General features: G+C 37.7%; 1 protein-coding gene across 2 annotated transcripts in view; it reads right to left on the reverse strand.

Moving 5' to 3' along the window:
* Nucleotides 1–18,521, reverse strand: part of UBE2W (ubiquitin conjugating enzyme E2 W) — a 30,924-nt gene extending 12,403 nt beyond the window's left edge. The window contains exons 1-2 of one of the 2 annotated variants that reach the window (XR_004061478.1): nt 18,476–18,503; nt 331–422 (exon numbers count right to left, since the gene is read on the reverse strand). Coding sequence is in view for 1 of the 2 variants with exons in the window: in XM_030968105.1 (XP_030823965.1) it covers nt 331–422; nt 18,476–18,490 (107 nt within the window). In the remaining variant the exon portion in view is untranslated. Of the gene's footprint in view, nt 1–330; nt 423–18,475 lie in introns of both variants that reach the window. The other variant, XM_030968105.1, reaches the window with a different exon arrangement.
* Nucleotides 18,522–18,744: the final 223 nt, after the last annotated feature.

Raw genomic sequence — 18,744 nt, forward strand, 5'->3', positions numbered from 1 at the left:
TTTTTTCAATAAATCTAGACGAGTTTTGGAGGTTAGTAGCTATGGAAGATAAATAAATTATTTTATTCTAAATATGCAGAAGCTTTTACTAATTGACAGTTTGTTAGACAGTAAAATGCCTAATAAAATTTAGTAAATTCACTACCCTGTTCCTGAAAGTGTCCAACACCATAGGGCAATATGCTTACTAAGGAGAACAATGTCTCATTGCCTAGACTAAAAGCAAAATTCACAATGTTACTTGGAGTAAGTGGTGGAAGTGTGAAGATAACTGCTCATTATTTAGTCTTTTCATCATGATAGCAGAAATAAAATAGTATATATACTTACTGTGTAATTGAATTTTGTACACTCTTTTCATCTAGAGTCATTCCCGGAGGTGGATCATTTTGAAATGCCAATAGTTCTTTTTGTAATCGTTTCTATAAAGAAATTGTATGGAATATTTGAAATACTAAATAAAGTTCAACAGTAAACATGCACACTTAAGTACATTTAATCAATGTTTGAAATGTAAAAGAAGTTTTACTTGACAATTTAAAAACAAGTGAAATTGAAAGGTGAGAAAGAAGGATGACTTCACTCCTAGAAATTCAACTGAAAAGATAAAGACAAAATAAGTTACAAGCTTTAAACTTACTTTTTGGGTAAAATACAGCAGCACTTACATTTGCAACATTGCAAAGGGAAAAGCTGTTGTGCTACAAACTACATGGAGGTATAAATGAATTTGTTGTATAACAAAAATATCTGTAAGAGCTGTACTCCTAGCAGCAAACATTTCATATTTACACAACATCATTAGATTTATAATTAAATCTACAAGACTTTAACAACACAACTCCCTCCTCTAAGTAACCTGAGACATTTCCATTTGGCATCTGTGCAAGCCTTTGCTTAGGTCTAAGTCATCCCAGAGGACAGAACGGAAAACTAAACCAAGACTATTTGGATTGCACAACACAAACTAAAAACTTTACACTAACTGCATCTTAGAACCTACAGAGTCATAGCACTTATTAAAAAGTGTTATGGCAGTAGTTCAGGTAATTCTTGCCTATTTTGACAGAGATAAATCAGTCACTGCAAGAAGGTGTTTCTGTAACAACTACCAGAACAGTTTCTTAAAATCTACTGAGCAAGGGAAATGGAGCCTCTGTGCTGTCATTGGCACTGCTCTCAGAGTCAATTTTCTCCACATAAAGTTACACAATATGTTTTGTCATTTGCAAGCCATCTAGATGATAAAAAGTTCAAGGCTTTCTCATTTCTACAGTCCTTTTTTCCTGCCAACAATTTTATGGTTACCATCTACAAGTTCACTTCAACCTCACTACAAGTCAAAATTATTTTATATTCCTAAGGAATAAAAATATATGGTTTGGGGATTTAGTACCTCATTTCCATTCAATATCAATTTTTTAAAAACACAAGTTTATCACACACTTGTAGCTGTTTTCCAGTGCCTAGTAGAACTTAAAAAAATTCCCAGGGGAAAATAAAGTGTTGATTTGTCAACACAGAAATGATTCAGTATCCCATCAAACATATTTGAAATCAGACTACAATAAATTCAACCACACAACTCACAAAGAAAAGGCCCTTATACACTCACAACAAACATTCTGAAAGTACTGAAATAACTTTCTGTCTCTATCAAGCAGCCCTAAAAACTTCCTTGGGAATCTATATTGAAAATTCCTACCTGGCACTGAGATATAACATAAACAAACTGAAAATCCAATGCTAACATTTTCATAAGCTGTCTACATTGCTCACACATTAAAAAAACATGTTAGAATTCTAGTGTTTACCTTTTCCTTTCTCCTCAGATTAAGAAAACATTAACAGTGTTTCCAACACCACTATTATGAATTAAAATGCAAAGGAGCAAAGTTGCAAAACCATTTTAAAAACCCTTAATTTGAATGGCAGAGATATTTTGAAGTCAATTCCCTTTCTGGCACTTCCCCAGACCACCATCAAACAAGCCTCAAAGGCAATCAACCTGTGTACACTTTATGACGTAGAGAAATATAAGTTCAGAGATAAGAACATTTGACAATGGAAATTCAAACTCCCCTAAAGAGGAGATTTGGAAACATTGGTTACAAAATAGCAAAGAACATACGTATATAAGAACAGCAAATCATTCAGTAGATCCATTTACTCATACATGTAGGCTAACTATACAACTTTGTCTTATAAGAAGGAGCCTAAGACACATTTTAGAATTTAATTAAAATCAGAAACATTAAGCTATCAGTGTCTGGCAGTAATTTGAAGAGACAAAATATTGTCTGTTCTGTATCCTAAAAAAATTTCAAATAACCAACACTTAAAATATTACCTAATTTCAAGTTTGCACCTTTGGCCCTTTCTCCAGCAACCACCTTTTCTGTCTAACACAGACTCAGTCATGCTTTTGTCCATATCACTAGTGCAAAAATATCCTCTCTTTCATAGGTTTTTGGTTCTCACATACTATGTTTATGGTCCTTTCTAAACAAAAAAGCCAGTAGCAAAAAGAAAAACAAATTAAAATATATATTTGAACAACAGTACCACAGAAGTGCTCTATTCCTCTGATCCTAAAACATTTGCTGACACTGGCATGAGGGCCTGTCCATTCAGCATAAATAATACATACAGACAACATGCTACTTCTCATTGATTGCAATTCAAAACAAAATTCACAAAACATCCCAGAGAAATAGCAAGAAAAACTATTTACACTTTGGGTCAAATGTGTCACATCAAACAAATTATACTTTTAAAGAAATTATTATTTTCCAGTTAGCCAATTCAAATATGTATTAACATAAGCCAGCAAAAGAAAGTCAAAGAGGTATAATTCCTCCCGTCCACAAAAAATCCTGGACAACTGGAAAAAACTGATGAGCAGAAGGCCACAGTACTCAACAACAGGATTGTGGGTTTTTTGCCTCAGTCTCCAACAGCAACCTCTCTCCCCACACCACTCAAGTGGATGGACAGCAGGAGGGAACGAAGTCCCTCCCACTTTAAGTAAAGGTCAGGTTCATGACTACTTGAGGAAACTGAATATAAACAAGTCTCTGGGACCCAACAAGCTCCATTCCAGACTCCTGAGAGGAACTGGAAGATTTAGTTGCCAAGCCACTTTCCATATTTGAAAAGTCACAGCAGTCAGGTGAAGTCCCAGCTGACTGGAAAAGGGTAAAAAGGAGGACACTGAGTCCTGTCAGGCTCACCTCTGTGCCTGGGAAGTTAATGAGACACATCCTCCAAGAAGCTGTACTATGACACATGCAGGACAGAGAAGGATTCAGGACAGCCACCACGGCTTCACTGAGGCCAAGTCCTGCCTGACCAACCTAGTGATCTTCTACAATAGAGTCACTCATCAGTGGACAAGGGAAGGGCTACAGATGCCATTTAGCTGGACTTCTGGTAAGACTTTGGCATGGTCCCCTACAAGATCCTTCTCTCTACAGTGGAGAGAAATGGATTTGATGAGTGGACTGTTCAGTGGATAAGGAATTTGTTGGAGAGTCACATCCAATGGGGTTGGAATGAAATGATCTTTACAGTCCCTTCAAATCCAAACCATTCTACAATCAGTTCCATCTGACCTCTATATGCAGCCCTCAGTGGAAATATCAATACAAGAGAAAAAAATCTATGCCATTCCCATATAAAGCTGAAAAGAGCATGTTCAGTAGAAAATGAATGTGTTATCTATTAAGTTACGGAAACTCAATAACCCAGAGAAGCAAGACTAACACTGTCAGTGTTACAATGAAAACAGTTTATAGCAAATAAATTTATCACATTGAAATAAGGGACTCCACAAAAAACCCTGACTATGATTATCTATTAAGCATAGGAAACTCCAGTGCAATTCTGATTAATGGTAAACTCCTAGACACAGCTCCTCACTGGATAGGGAAGGATGAGATTTAGAGGTGAAAAAACATACAACTCTTCTGGATCTGTTCTTGATTCAGGGCAATATCCCAAACAAAACCAAGTTTCAGCAAAAGGCATTATTTCCTTCTGCCTTACAGGAACCTCTCTAACCCTATGTCTGCCTAAAGAACCTGTATTCCATTATGTTACACCTTGATGGATTTTATGTATCTCAGCACTGCTCCCTCCCAAATAAAGAGGCTCTTACCCTAGAATTATTCAAAAGAGCAACAACTGCTATTAGAAATGGCAGAGAACATCTTCATTTTTCTTATCTCCAGCTATACTGACTATCTGGATAATTTGCTTTGATATTAAAGACCAAAAGAAGTATCTTGTAATAAATTCCTGGATTTCTCCAGTCCTCAATTACAGGAAGTCTGAAACTGTTAAACAGTTCAAGTGGAAAAAATGCTTTTAAAGATTTCCTAACTATTAATCTTGCCACTAGAGATAGAAGTAAATTAGTTTATATATGAATATAATTACTTCTATTGAACCAACAGACACATATTTAAGATGTGATTAAGTCCATTATTTGTTGGGTTTTTTTCCGCAGCTGGAATAATAAATAGACTCTATATTTCAAAACACTCCACTATTCCACACCATAGAAGTTAATCTTTCCTAATCTGATGAGCATATCTGGGTATCTTTAACAGGCCTTCACCACACATCTTCAAATATTGGGGTTTTTTTAATCAAACATCAACTCAATTATTTCTGTACAGAATAACAAAGAGCTGCCTATAGACCCTTCCAGAACATGAGAGCACTCCATAGACACTGGAACAAAACTGCAGAGGGCACAAAGTGCCTACTAAAAAAATGTTTTAAGAGAGAGAATAAGTAATATTTAAAAATAATCTCTAAATCAACTTCTCTGGTCAATGCATTCCAGTGTTTCACTACCCATGGTATAAAATGTTTCTTTTGTATCTTACCGAAATACCTCATGTTCCAATTTGTATCTCTTGCCCTTTGGCTTCCCATAGTGACTCTGTTTTCCCTCTATATCTTCCTATTATATTGTTGCAGGCATCAGCAAGATCTCTCATTTGCCTTCTCTTCTTATAGCTGAAGAAACCCAGTCTCTTTGGGGGTCACACAGTTCTGCCCCAGCCATCCTGCCCATCCCAAACTGCTGGATTCAGCCCAAAACCCCAAAGTCTGTCTTGTACTGCAGCTCCCTGAACACAGCACTCCAGATGTGCTCTCAAGTACCAGAGGGAGGAGAAGAATCACCTTCCTCGAGCTGCTGGCTCCATGCTTGCACAGACAGCCTAACCTGCAGCTAGGGATATTCAGAAAACTTGAAGATATTTTCCACAGATATTATGAAGGACTATTTTTTTTTTCTTTCTCTCTTTCTTAAAATAATTGTCTTTTGCTGTGTCTCATTAATACAGAAACTGGATTATCAGGAGACTAATCTAGTTATAAAAAAAAGCTCTTAAAAGAAGCCCTTAAAGACCAGATTGATACAGTTTAATTAGGAAACTGAGTTCCTCATTACCACAGCAATTCAGAAAACATCTAAAGTTTGAATTTAAAAACTTGAAATTAATTTCTCTTCAGTGTTGAATAGTATTTGCTGACCAAAAAGGTTACAAAGGACAATGATTTTCTTACAGCAACATAGCCTAAACACCCACTCTTAGCTTCAAGACTAAAATGTACTTTAAAAAAAGTGACTCTGATATATCAAGCCCATACACAATAGCTACAAAAACACATTGCAACTGCAAGATTCTCAAATCAAGCATTTGAAAAGAAACTTTTCAGCAGTGGAAAAACCTCTCTTATATTTGACAGCCATGAGTGCAGAATTATTGTTTTTGTTTTCACAAACATTCTAGAAAATTAGCAGCAATATACATAGGAGGACAAAATATAACAGATTAACACCTGTCAGACAATTTTAACTCCCATTCGTAGAATCTTATAAAGTTAGGATTTAAAGATACCTCTCCATCTTCCTAACATAAAAGGAAGTTGTGCTAAAAGCCTTTAACATTTTTTCACATCACTTTATCTCTTACCTTTACAACTGGAAGTCTTTTCTTTACAATAAGAGATTTAGGTGGGTTGAATGAATTATGGTCAAATTACTTCTCTTAGGCTTCATGGATGTGAAAGTGTTCTTTTATTTACTTTAAGTTACATCTCACCTTTCCCAATCTCTACTCAAGTAAACACTTCCAAGCCAATGCAGACTGCCCTCAAAATACCCTTTGGCAGGTTCACTCTGTTAACAGAACCAAACACCCTCTCTCAATCAGACACCCAGTCTAAACAACCAGCTACAACTTTGATAACTTGTGGTCTTTATGGTTTCAGAAAAAACAGAGTCCACATGATTGATACCATATTTTTCTTGTGTGCTTATTCAAATGTCACATATGTGGAATCAACATACGTGGAAAATTTTTGTACAGTCAAAATATAGCTACTGCTCCTCCTTCACAACAGCTACGGCCCAATACAAGAAGAAAATCACGTTAATTCAATGTGATTTTTTTCTTAAATACATTTGGCTAATAGTCTTTGCTAATTGTTGATTGTTTGCTATAGGTATCAAAGACTATTTGGTCCAGTGATTTCCAGAAGTCAAATTTTCACATAATAGTAGAAAAACAGAAGTAATATTTATCATCTGGAAACTCACTCAAAAGAATTGTCAAAAAACCAAAGATTCAGTTGCTTAAAGATGTTTAAAAAGCAAATCAACCCACATAGCTAAATTTTAATTACTGACATAATATCCAGTGTCTAAAAGGCATTGAATCTGCCCTTTTTGTTTGGCATGCTTTGTCATCAATTCAAGTATTTGTCACCTATTCTTCGCTTTGCTTTCCTTTCCTATTTACAGGCTCATCCCTTTCGTCATCTTTCTAATGATTTATAAGAACATCTTTTAATGCTTTTCAAACACACCAATTCAAAAGAACTAATCGTGAGTAGAGTTCTCTCTTAAATGCTTATCCTTTTAACAGGAATTACTTAGTTTCACTTTTCTATACAAAGCCTCCTCAACCTTCATGTCACTGAACAGGCCCTCATGGTGCCACATTGACTTTTACTATTATTCTTATTTTTTTCCCATATTGAGACAGCCTGACAGCCTGTCAGACTTCAGTATTTTTGTCTAAAAACCTGTAGCCCTTCAACACTCCAGCTATATTAAGACATGCCTAACTAAAGTCAATACTGCAACTGCTTTCAGCTTCTTCCTTACACCATGAATGAGGAATACTTTTTTAATCACACTGAAGTTGCTTTCAGCCTCTCAACCAGCTCCTTCAAGTCAAAATAGAAGCTAATGCAGCTATTCATGCCTAAAACAACCCTCAAACAGATGTTTTCCATACATTGATATTCTCTTGGGAGCTGTGCTTGTTTTACTGTCCTTTTCACATTACAAGACACTTTCTTCAATGTTTCTGCTAACTCATCAAAAGATTTCATACAGAAGCACCTTCCTCCTTTCTATTAGGAGGGACTGGAAGAAAGCAGGCTGCAGACTTATAGGGGAATACATGAAGGACGCACAGGCAATCTAACTTTGACATTTTCCTTATTTTTGAGAGAGAATCTTATGCTTAAACATTCTTGTAATACAACTTTAAAGTAAACCAGAACGAAAATGTATTAATATGATAAAAATTTTCACAATCTAGAAGGAAACAGAACAGCTGAGTAAGAATATCAGAAACCCGAGACTGCTTAACACCATAGTTCTTCTACTAAAGGAATAATCACATGCAAAATGCAAAGGAGTGACGTAACCAGTAGTTTATAGAAGTATTTTCAAGTGGAAGTCTTTGAAACCAAAATTACTTATTCCTTACTTATACCTATCTCTACAGCACAGGATGAATCAGGGATGAAATCAAAGAACACAGCTTAAGACTGATCCAAGCATCACTTCCAAAAGAAGTTTATTCAAGTACTTGAGACATGACTGACATAGCAATGGTTTGTAGCCTGTTGCTAATTCTGTCAAACAGGATTTGTGCAACTCCTTCAGTGATCCTCCACAGATTTTCTAAAGTATCAAACTCTTAAGACTTCTTACAGCATATGGAAAAAAAGAGTACAAAATCAGCTGGTGCCAGTGGAGTAAAATTCCTGACAGCTCCCCCGACAGCTCACAACTACCTCTACAATTTCTATCCTGATAGACAGCACTCACTGTCTGCCGTGGTTCAAATTAAATGTATGTCCGAAGCCAACAGCTTCTAGCAAAAATACACACTCCTCTTTCTCCAAACTGGCACATATCTCACTTGGTCACCTCTGGAACTGCAGAGGTAACACCTCAAATGCCACAGCTGAATTCCCACTTGAGTTGATTCTCGGTGAATCACATAAAGAAGCAGGCAGGCCCTGCACATAAAAAAGATGCAGCACGTGAAAAGAGAGAGGGGGCAGCAATATAGGACAGGAAGAAATTTACAAGTTTTCAATACTAGTATTTCAAAACCAGCCCTAGAAACAGGTAGTTTGTTCACTGTGTATGACTGAGCTGGATATTATAGCACATAAATGCTTATTAACAGATACAAAATCATTTCACTGGTGTCTGTGTCCCTGTGAGCTATCTCAAGTGTCAATAACCTATATTCCTAAAGCATACACGGAATCATCACCATCACATTGCCCAAAAACAGGGATTTTTTTTTTTCTGATTCTACTATAAACAAGAGACACCCATGGACAGAGAGAACAACAGAGTTTAACCACAGTCCCTCACAATGAAGTAATGCAAAGGTATCTTCTTTACCCACCATGAAAACCTCCCTAGCTCTTGGAGGCATGTGAAAATTACCTTTCTCAATGCCTTTAAAAAGGAGTATCACAATGTCAGTTCTAAGCCCATTGCCAGAACTCTTACAACAGCTTTGCCCCTCCCTTAAAAAAGTGGAGCATGGAGAGTTAAACTTTAACAGAGCTAAGGGCAAACAAAAACATGTACAGTGAAGTTAGAGGGGTCACTACCAAGTACAACTTACGTACATACAGCTGACAGCGTCTAGGCCAAGCAGTAAGCGTTGCTTCAGGTAACATTTTATTCTTCATAACTGGAGCGGGAAAAGTGTACATACAGTGGTATATTGGCTGTTGATTAGCAGTAAAATATTAACACATTAATCCAATCAAGTTTGAATGTATGCCCTTACTCCTGGATTATTATTACCTATTAGTTGAAATTACAAACTTTGAAAACATAAATAATACAAAGAAAATAAAATTGCAATTCTTGAATACTTCACTTTTTGATGTTTGAAGAAATGGAGCACAAAATGTGCAGTGTCTTAAAACAGCAATATCTTAAATGAGTAAACTAAATGATGAGCTATCTTAGTCAAATACCTTACCTACAAACAACCTATTTCAGTGATCTTCCTTTTCATAGAGAATAAAGGAAGAAGGAGCCCAAAGCAGAGTCACAAAAGACATGATATATTAAAGGAAGTGGTAAGAATTTGGTTGAAAATAGCTAGGGGAAAAGCAAAACTATCAGTAGAGCAGAAACACACAAGCAGAGCAAAAAGTGGCAAATGGACAAGCGGATTCCTTTCATTTCTGCTAGAGGAAATGTTTCATTGCCACATCTTATTTTACCATTAAAACAAGATGTGGTGGGCAATTTAACTGAAATGTGGTGGCCATTTCACCTAGACTGGCAGGAACTCAACTAGCCATGTCCAGTAAGGGAGTATCACGATATTATGAAGAAACAAAGATGGAATACAACTCCACAGACTAGGAAGCATGGAGGACCAAAACATCTGCACTTGAATTGTATTACAAACCTTCTATTTCTATGCATTCAAATTCCCTTCTCTTTGTTGTAAGAAACTGTGAATGTAAGAAAGAAGTAATCTTCCAAGGCCAAGCCTTCCTGGACACTGTAAACTCAAATATTAATCTGACTCAAAGATCAAAGAGGAAGAAAACTAACTCATAAATAGTTAGAAGCTAAACAATAATCCCATAGGGGCTCCATTCTTCTATTTTGCTGTATATATATATATATGTATGTGTGTGTGTGTGTGTGTGTGTGTGTGTGTAGAGCTGCTGCACCCTAGGGAGACCTAACACTATTTCTTCTGTAACTACCAAAACTCTCTTCCACATCCACAAATTTAAATGGGCCCAAACTCTGTTAGCACCAAAACACTGACAGTAATATGATAACATCCTGGCAAAGAATTTACATTTTGCTTATGAGCTACAGCCTGTCACCTCCTCCCACATTCAAGTTATGAAATGTTTCACAAAAAACATCCTTGCTGTTTGGAGAAGTTCTTGCACGCAGGAGACAGTCACTGTGCAGAAACAAACAGCAAGCTTGTCGCAAAACAGGAGCTGAAACCAGGCTGCAATGACAGTGTTGTACAACACCGCCATGTTGATTCAAAAGCAAAGCCTGACTGTTAGTATCAGCTCCCAGCCTGAGAGCATATGACCACTAGAACTCTATTTTCAGTATTTCAGTTTCTTCCATTCACATGTTTCTTATTGAAAAGTGCCTCAAATCCAGAATATGAAGTTCTAAACACCAGGTAGATAATTATGCTTTTCAAACTAAACTCGTCTACAGAAGAAAAAATCCAACATATTTTAAACAGTTGAAGTATTCCAGGAACTCACTGCACATTACTCTCTAATTAAAATACCAAAAAGCTGTCAAACAGAAGAGAAACAACATAAAACTAACAATGGTGACATTTAAGAAAAAGTTACCTGCTACACTCCATCTCACTACTTAAGAAATCTAGAGAATGACAGCTCCTACAAATAAAAACCTCTTTATTTCCCAGTCAACCAGTCAACCAGGTCATTCAAGAAAGTCCTTGCAGATTATATCCCATAATTCATGTGAGATCATTTGCTCCAGACTCTCAAACACACAAACCATCCAGATACTTGATTATCACAATCCTGCCTGAATTCTTCCTATCAAAGTTTTTCTAGTAAGCTTTAGTCAAGGCACAGAGGAGGAAAGATCGATAATTGTCTGGATGTGGTCAATTAAAGCGTCAGTAAGATGCATAAGAAAACAGCTCCAGAAAATACTCTGTCCTTATTAAAAAGTAATACTGGGATTTTAGCTCAAAGAATTGTTTTTCAGTTTTATCTATTTTTGGCTGAATAGCAGGTTTTCAATCTATACTGAGAATGCAGAAGCAGATTAGTCTCCTCCTCATTTCTAATAAAACATGTTAACATCTGGCAACTGAGTTCTAATGTTATTTCCTCAGACCAATCCTGACTTCAAGATCTGAACCTCAAGCATTTTGCACACTTCTCTCATTTTAAAGGAACCAAATGGCAATGCATAAACCTTGTTTATTGAAGTTCCTATCATTCATCTTTTGTTCTTCTGAGCATTTAAAAATTTCAAAAATCCAGTTACGGATTGAGGGTGATGGGAGGAAGGATTGTTGATTTCTCAGTTTGATAACAGAATATTATCTTCATATGCTCCAAGATTTTCTAAAATATTTGACTGAAAGGTCAAAGCAACAATCCTCTTTAAAAGAGAATAATACACTTGACTAAACTCACTAAGAGACAAGATCAACCTGAAATCGTAACTACAGTATAATTAAAGACAAATCACAGTAACTACACACACACAAAGGAAACATTCTGTACTTCACAGTCTGAAAAGCTTTTCACCAGATAATCAAATTTTTTACAATGAACCTGTCATTTGAAAGAAAATTAAGTAGAATCCACTATTACAGGATAAGATGAAACTGACAGCGAGTCATCTGCTCTGTAAATGGAGTCTTTAAATGTACCAACGCCCAGCACAAGCCTCACACAGTAATAAAGTCAACCGCAGATAATTTTATCTTTTAAAGAAAAGAGTCTGGCACTACTTGAATTGCTTCAGTTACAAAAATTAATTTAAGAAAATAGTGAAGGTTGGCACAATGAGGTCAACCATATGTTTACCATGGAATTTCTCATCCTTATAAAAACATTCCAATAGCTGGTAACCAAGATAAAAAGCATTTTAGAAAGAAAAAGAGGTAAAATGTTGGAAGTAGCAAATAGCAACAAGATTTAAACACTCATTCAATCCATACCCTAAATATGACAGGGGGAGTTTTTAACTTAAGAAGGGGCAAGGAAACTGAATGGATTTAGGTTTCTTATTACTGGCCACCAATTCCTAATGAAGAAGAAATAAATAAATCAATATGAACAAGTAGCATCAAATTCTATGAAGCATTTTATTACAGCACTTTCAGGGACAATATTTGCTATGCTCTACTAAACTATTATCATCATTTACTGACACATATACAGATTTTCTTCTTGAAGCTGATTAAGCAGTGCTTTTAATTAAGTTGAATAAAAAAAGATTACAAACAACTTTGTATTTGTAATCACCCAAGGAGAAACAATTATTTTTTAGTACTGTGTATGAAAGGATGAATAGCTGGTATCCTCAATGAGATCATTAATTAGCAAAAATGAGGCATCTCACAATTCCTGACTTACCACCACTAACTTCTGTCCTTCCTTTACTAACACATTAATATTGCTTTTAGGAAGGTAAATTATAAGGTTCTCTCCCTTCTTTCCCTGCCATCCCTGACTGATACCTGTTTTTCATACCAGTAATTAAGGTCACCTGAGGAAAAACAAGCAAACAAAAAACTAAACTGCAAAGGCTTGCACAGATTCCAGAACATATTCTTTAACAAAGCAAAGTAAAAAAAAAAAAAACGAACAAACAAACAACCCAAACAACCGCAAAGGCTCGAACAGATTCCAGAATACCTTTTGAAAGCCTTCAACTATCAAAAGCAGGCAGAAGACACGTTACGTGACCTTCATTGATCACGAAATGTTGCCTACTGGCTCTTTTTATTTGAAGCATTTAACCTATTTTTCATTTGCTTTCAGCAAATGAAGTTGTAATAGGTTTCAGTGAATAGATAATACTATTTCTTCCTCCCTTCAAAAGACAAAAACTATATATCCAGCTGACAGTTCTGTCACAGTCCTTCCCTACTTCAAAGCCATGCAAGACACACAAAATTTCTGCTCCAAGTACTTTCGTCATCCTCTTCCCCTCTGCCCTAGTGGAAATTTTAGCCTGTAATCTGCTTGAATGCTCATCTCTCAGTTGTAAACCAAGGCTGTGTGAGAGACACGATCTAATGATCTGAAGGCATTTACGCTGGTTGCACAGAGCCATAACTGGGTAAATTCATTGGCACTTGTGCCTTCTCTCTTTCACATGAACAGGGGTAATTTAATCTCAGTCTCTGGGTGTAGTCACCAGTATGGCCTAGACCTGTACAATACATCGTGAAGATCCTTTAGTCTAAAACTCTTCACTTGGTAGAACTGGAGCAAACAACTAGAGAAAACACTTGATCACTGAGTTTCACACATTGTTTGAGCTAAGCTGCTTTAGCTTATTAATGACAAACCCACAGAGCCTTCCAAGGGAGCAGCTTAACAAGACAACATTCCCTGGCTTTTGCAAATGTATTGTGTTATATTTTTCTCTTCTCAGAACTTGAATAGCTAGGCCTAAACACAAGCATAAGATACTATAAAACTCAGAGCAAAAAATAATTGTAATCAACCAGAATTACTTTTCTTTACAACAAACACCTGTCTACTTTATTTTCCTGATTGAAATCATACACATATTCACGAGTGTTCAACATGACAGGTTGAAAGCATCCATGGATTTTCACATTTTAGCTGTATAGTTGGTCTATTTGTAAGGAAGAGCTGCTGATAGTACTCAGGGGACACTTGTTTCAATAACCTTTTCCATTACAGCTTTCTTTCTCTGAAGTGAATTCTTCCATCCTAGCTCAAAAATTCTGCAGCTGCTGCACAACAAAGTATTTCCCAAAATTCTATTTATACAGGCAGATAGAAAAACAAGCAAATGTGACTCCTTAGGGCCAAAAGCCATAACTTCTATTTTATTTATCTTTACTGAATGAAGACTATAAATTTTAAACTTCAGTTGATATTCAAGACAAAATTTTATTAATAAACTCCCAAGATTAAATTAACTCATCTTGGTAAAATTAAAAAATTAAAATTTTAAAATTAAAATTTATCTTACTTTACTCTAACATGGTTATATACCAAAGCTAATAAAGCACACATCAGTACAGACTGATTACAAAAAGTTATGTAAAGGACTGACAATCTCTTAGTGGACAGAGGAAATTATTTTTACTGTCTACTCATTCCAGTTTCAATTATGGTACTCACATTTCTCAGTTTAAATAATTACTGAAATTTTTATCTTCAACAGCATTTCACCAACTGAACCACTAAATACTTTATTAACTACCAATAATTTTACTCTGTTTATATCTCAGAATTTATTATATAGCTACAGTACCCACTAATTTGTTTTTCTTTTTTGAAACAACACAAATAGCATCCCGTACTATGACATTTAACACTACAGAACCAATGTGCATAACCATCCAAGTTCCAATTCACTGAAAGCTTTCCTCACTTAAGGCTGGGGCTTTGGCTTTTTTTGGAACACACCATAAAAATAGTTTAATACTTTTTTCTGGACAAAGCTTTTAAATAAGAACAAATTATTGCCAAATCATTAAATAAAAACAGTGTCAGTGTTGAGCAAAGATTGTGCAATAAGAAATTGTTCTGAGAACAGCTGGAAACACAGAACTTCCACTAACACTAGAAGCACAGGTAAGGAATAGAAGGAAGTGTAACCAAGAGTGTATGTGTTTTTTCTGGAGATTTCAGTGGCCTGTAAATATTTTCCTCAACCCCCACCCCACTGACTGAAAATATTGGGGTGAAACTTGCAAGAAGTTTTCATATTGTTACTAGCTTGCATTCTGTGATACAAGTTCAAACTGGCCATGAATTCTGCATTGTCACCTCACACAGTTATTTTATTAAACAGCTGCTTAGACACACCTTTTAAAAAAATTCTATTGGTGGAACAAGATTTTTCAAGTAGCACTTTATTTTCTTGTGTGCATGTAATCTGATGGTAGCCCAGCACAGCAGTTTTCGAGGCATGACACAGAAGCACAGTGAAAGCCAACGTCCTACACTCTTTACTGAAGTTGTTTGCGTCATTCATTACATCACCTCTGCATTCAATCCGATGTAAATACCTACAAGTACAAAACTTATGCGCCTAACTTTACAGAATATATGAGAAGTTATTCTGGTGATAAAAAAACCTAAAACCATCCCTCTAAATATTCTCACAGTTTCATAAACAAATCCAGGGTTTGTAGTATTTAAACTAAAGGGAAGTGAAAGGTAAATCATGGCAATTAAGATGTCAGTATTATTAATAAAGTCAAATCTTCCAAGTTTATGATGCAAATAGTTAATATCTGGACATTGAGGGAAAGGCTTTAATAATTTAACACTTGGTACAGCAATGATGTATTTTCTGTGCATTTTTAACTGAACTTCCTTACACTATTTTTACCTGCTCTTCCATTCATAAGGCAAGTCCTGTGTTTCCAGCTGTTCTGAGAACAACTGTTTACTATTTCTCCAGCATTTGCCTTTAAAGGCTTCAGATTACTAAAGATGCTATATCAGAATTTTCTAAAGCAAATCCATTCTTTTCCCTTGTTCTACATTACTTGTACCTTTTCAGAATATTTATGTGTTTTTATCCAGGAGAACATTGCACAAGCTTGGGCTTTTTCTGGGAAAATTCTTGAAAATAAGTGCTCTTTCCTTTAAAGGCTTGTCTGGGGTATGTTAGCTTTTTTAAAGAAAAAATATGATTTGCAAAGAAGTTATGCAAACCAGATTTAAACCAGTCCAGCAATGGCTAATTAGCAACAACACTGAGGTTAGAAAACAAAACACAAGATCTCATAAGCATTGGTTTCTATTATCACAGAAAAAAAGGGTTACAGAAAACTCCCATTAAAGACTGTCCACACAGACAAAAATCACTGTACTTTTAATGATACACACAAAGGCTCAAAGTCACAATTTACTGTGCATCCACTGAACTGCAGTAACTGTTCAGGTCGATGCTCAGAGCCATTAGCAAAAAGAGGCAATTTGTTACAAGTTTCAAAACTTCACTGTAGACTAAGAACAAGCTAATCAGATAACTCTTGTAACTGAATCTGAGACTTCTCAGTGGATCTGTAAAAATAAAATGTATTTAACCTGGGGCATCAGACACTGTTGTATGAAATTAGAGCAGTTTAAGAAGTAACTAGAACTTACTCTGTGCACCAACGTACCATTTTTATCAATAAAATCCATAATATTGTCACAATGGTACAGTGTCAGACCACTGGTACAGTCTGAGATGGCAATGAGTTACATAAAGATTTCAGATAAACACCGTGTGTTTAAAAACACTATATTTAATCAGAAAAAGGACATCTCTTTGTTGTCAGGCAACTTAGAAGATAGTAATAATTATAATAAATTAGTCTGAACCAAAAAGAAACCACTTAAAATTATAGATATCAGTTTCCTTTGTAAAAGGAAAAAGATTGTTTCACATTGAGCATTTAAATGTTAATTTATAGAACTCAGTCTTAAAATCTTGCTCACCTGGGAGCATGTCCATGATAAACTTACTAGTTCACTTACTAAATTTTCATTTATGCTTCCTGTTTACAACTCCTTTCTAACATGCTAAACAACATTATTAAATTAGTAGTTAACTAAACATAGGAAAGAGTAATTAGAGCATCATGCAATTAGCCACATATAGACAAAAAACCTCCATAAATGTCCTTGAATCTCTTATCAAAAGACAACAGAACATCACGTAAGAAAACAAAAAGGGTCATCTTACAGCTGGTATTTCTAAAATGAAAGCAATTACAACATCAGGCTTAACATGGCTGTAATTTCAGGAAGCGAGTATTACCCTGCACACATCTGACATTTAGGCAACATTTGTCATTCATGTATCCTCAACAACCTCATTTAATATGTAACCATTTTTCCCCTTTACAGAAGGAGCAACAGGAATTAGGGTGAGGCACGCTGTAGAAGGTCATTTACTAGACCAGAGACAGCAACACAGCAAAGCTTTACAAGTCCTTTTACAAAGTGGCTCTTTCCTGGTTCACAGCTGCTATTTCCCTACTTTTCACAGTTTTATAAAAGACACTTCTTAATAAACTACGGCCTCTATTTTGCAGTTGAGCTTGTAAAAGTCTGCCTATTAGAAGAAGAGCATTGCAAAAACGCATTTGCCAGATAGAGCTAATCAAACCAAGGCACATCAGACTACCTGCCTAAGCTACTGCTAAAAGAACATTCTGTACAGTATGTTCAATTTCTTGATCTCGTTTCATTTCAGTAACTCTGAAAGACACACTATGGAATGGGGGAGGGGAGGGGGAGTTATGCTTCTAAACTTCAGGAGAATAATTTTTATCCCAGACAGTTCAATTTAACATTTTAACTCTTTTTGGCTGAACTAAATCCAGGCTATTAGGAAAATTAAATAAATTCCACTCATTTTGTACATTCTATTACTAGTGACAAAAAAATGTACCTATACTGGACCAAAATGAGAGGAAAGGAGATCTAGATGATCCAAATATAAAAACAAAATGGAAAACTATGAATATCCAAGGAAAAGTAGAGAAGGTACTGATTAAATAAGAAGAGACGGGGGCCACTGCCATAAAACCTAGAGATCTTTTTTCCTGCCCCAGTCGTAATAAAGCACCACCCACTCAGAGCAGCACACAGTGAAAGTGATCCATTCTACCAGAGCAATTCTGCAGCCCCTATTTAAGAACCCCTTCGGAGACGGTATGAATGAATAATTCAGCTGGAAATACCTGTCAGGCAGCAGGATGTTCCATCCTACTGTACCTACAGCAATACCATCCGGCCGAGAAAGCCAGACGTTACCTGTCCACAGAGCTGACATCGCACCGCAACCTCATTTTACGGACAGAAAGAGAACCCCACGGGCAACACGCGGCTTGGAGCAGGACATGCCTGTCCCAGTCCCCCTTGTGCGGGGGAATCACAGCGCCGGAACGCCAGGAACACGGAGCTGTTGGTCACGGTCCCCACGATGCCACGGGGAGGGTCCCGCTGCCCGCCCACCCCGCACGGTGTGACACACACGGCCACGGCCCCCCCAGGTCCCGGGGGCAGGGATCCCTTCGCCCTTCCCTCGCCTGCCCAGGAAGCGGCGGCACCGCTGCCAGACGCCTCCCTGAGGAGCCTCTTCCCCCGCGCCCGCCCCGCCCGCCGCCGTCCGGGTCCCAGCCTCGCCCCTCACACCTCGGCGCGTCTCACCTCCATCCCGGCCCTTCCCTGCCGCCACCTGCCCTCCCCGGCCCCGCCGCCCGAGACCTCGACGCCCTCAACTTCTGCCCGGGCGGTTCCTCCCTCCGCGCCGCTCTTCGCGCCACGCACGCGCCTGGAGAAACGGCTGCTCCCAGCTCCCCTCACCGCCGCCGCCGCCCGGCCCCAGCGCTGCCCCCGGGCTCCGCCGCAGACGCCTCACCTGCATCGACGCCATGATGGATCCGCCTCCTCCCCCTCCCCTCTGCGCCGCCGCCGGGGCGGCCCCGCCCCGCGCGCTCCCCGGTCACGTGCCCGTGCCCGCCCGTTGAGAGGCTGCGCGTGCGCGGGGCGAGGGCCGTGCGGGCGGGCCCGAGGAGCGCGGGCGGTGCGGGCGGGCGGTGTTTGTGTGTGGGCTGTCGCCCCCGCGGCCAGGGAGGCTCCCCCGGTATTGCCCGTACCCTGCTCGCCCTGCGGGCGGGGCGGGAGCGG

Source organism: Camarhynchus parvulus, chromosome 2, assembly GCF_901933205.1.
Source record: "Camarhynchus parvulus chromosome 2, STF_HiC, whole genome shotgun sequence".
In the NCBI taxonomy this organism is placed as follows: domain Eukaryota; kingdom Metazoa; phylum Chordata; class Aves; order Passeriformes; family Thraupidae; genus Camarhynchus; species Camarhynchus parvulus.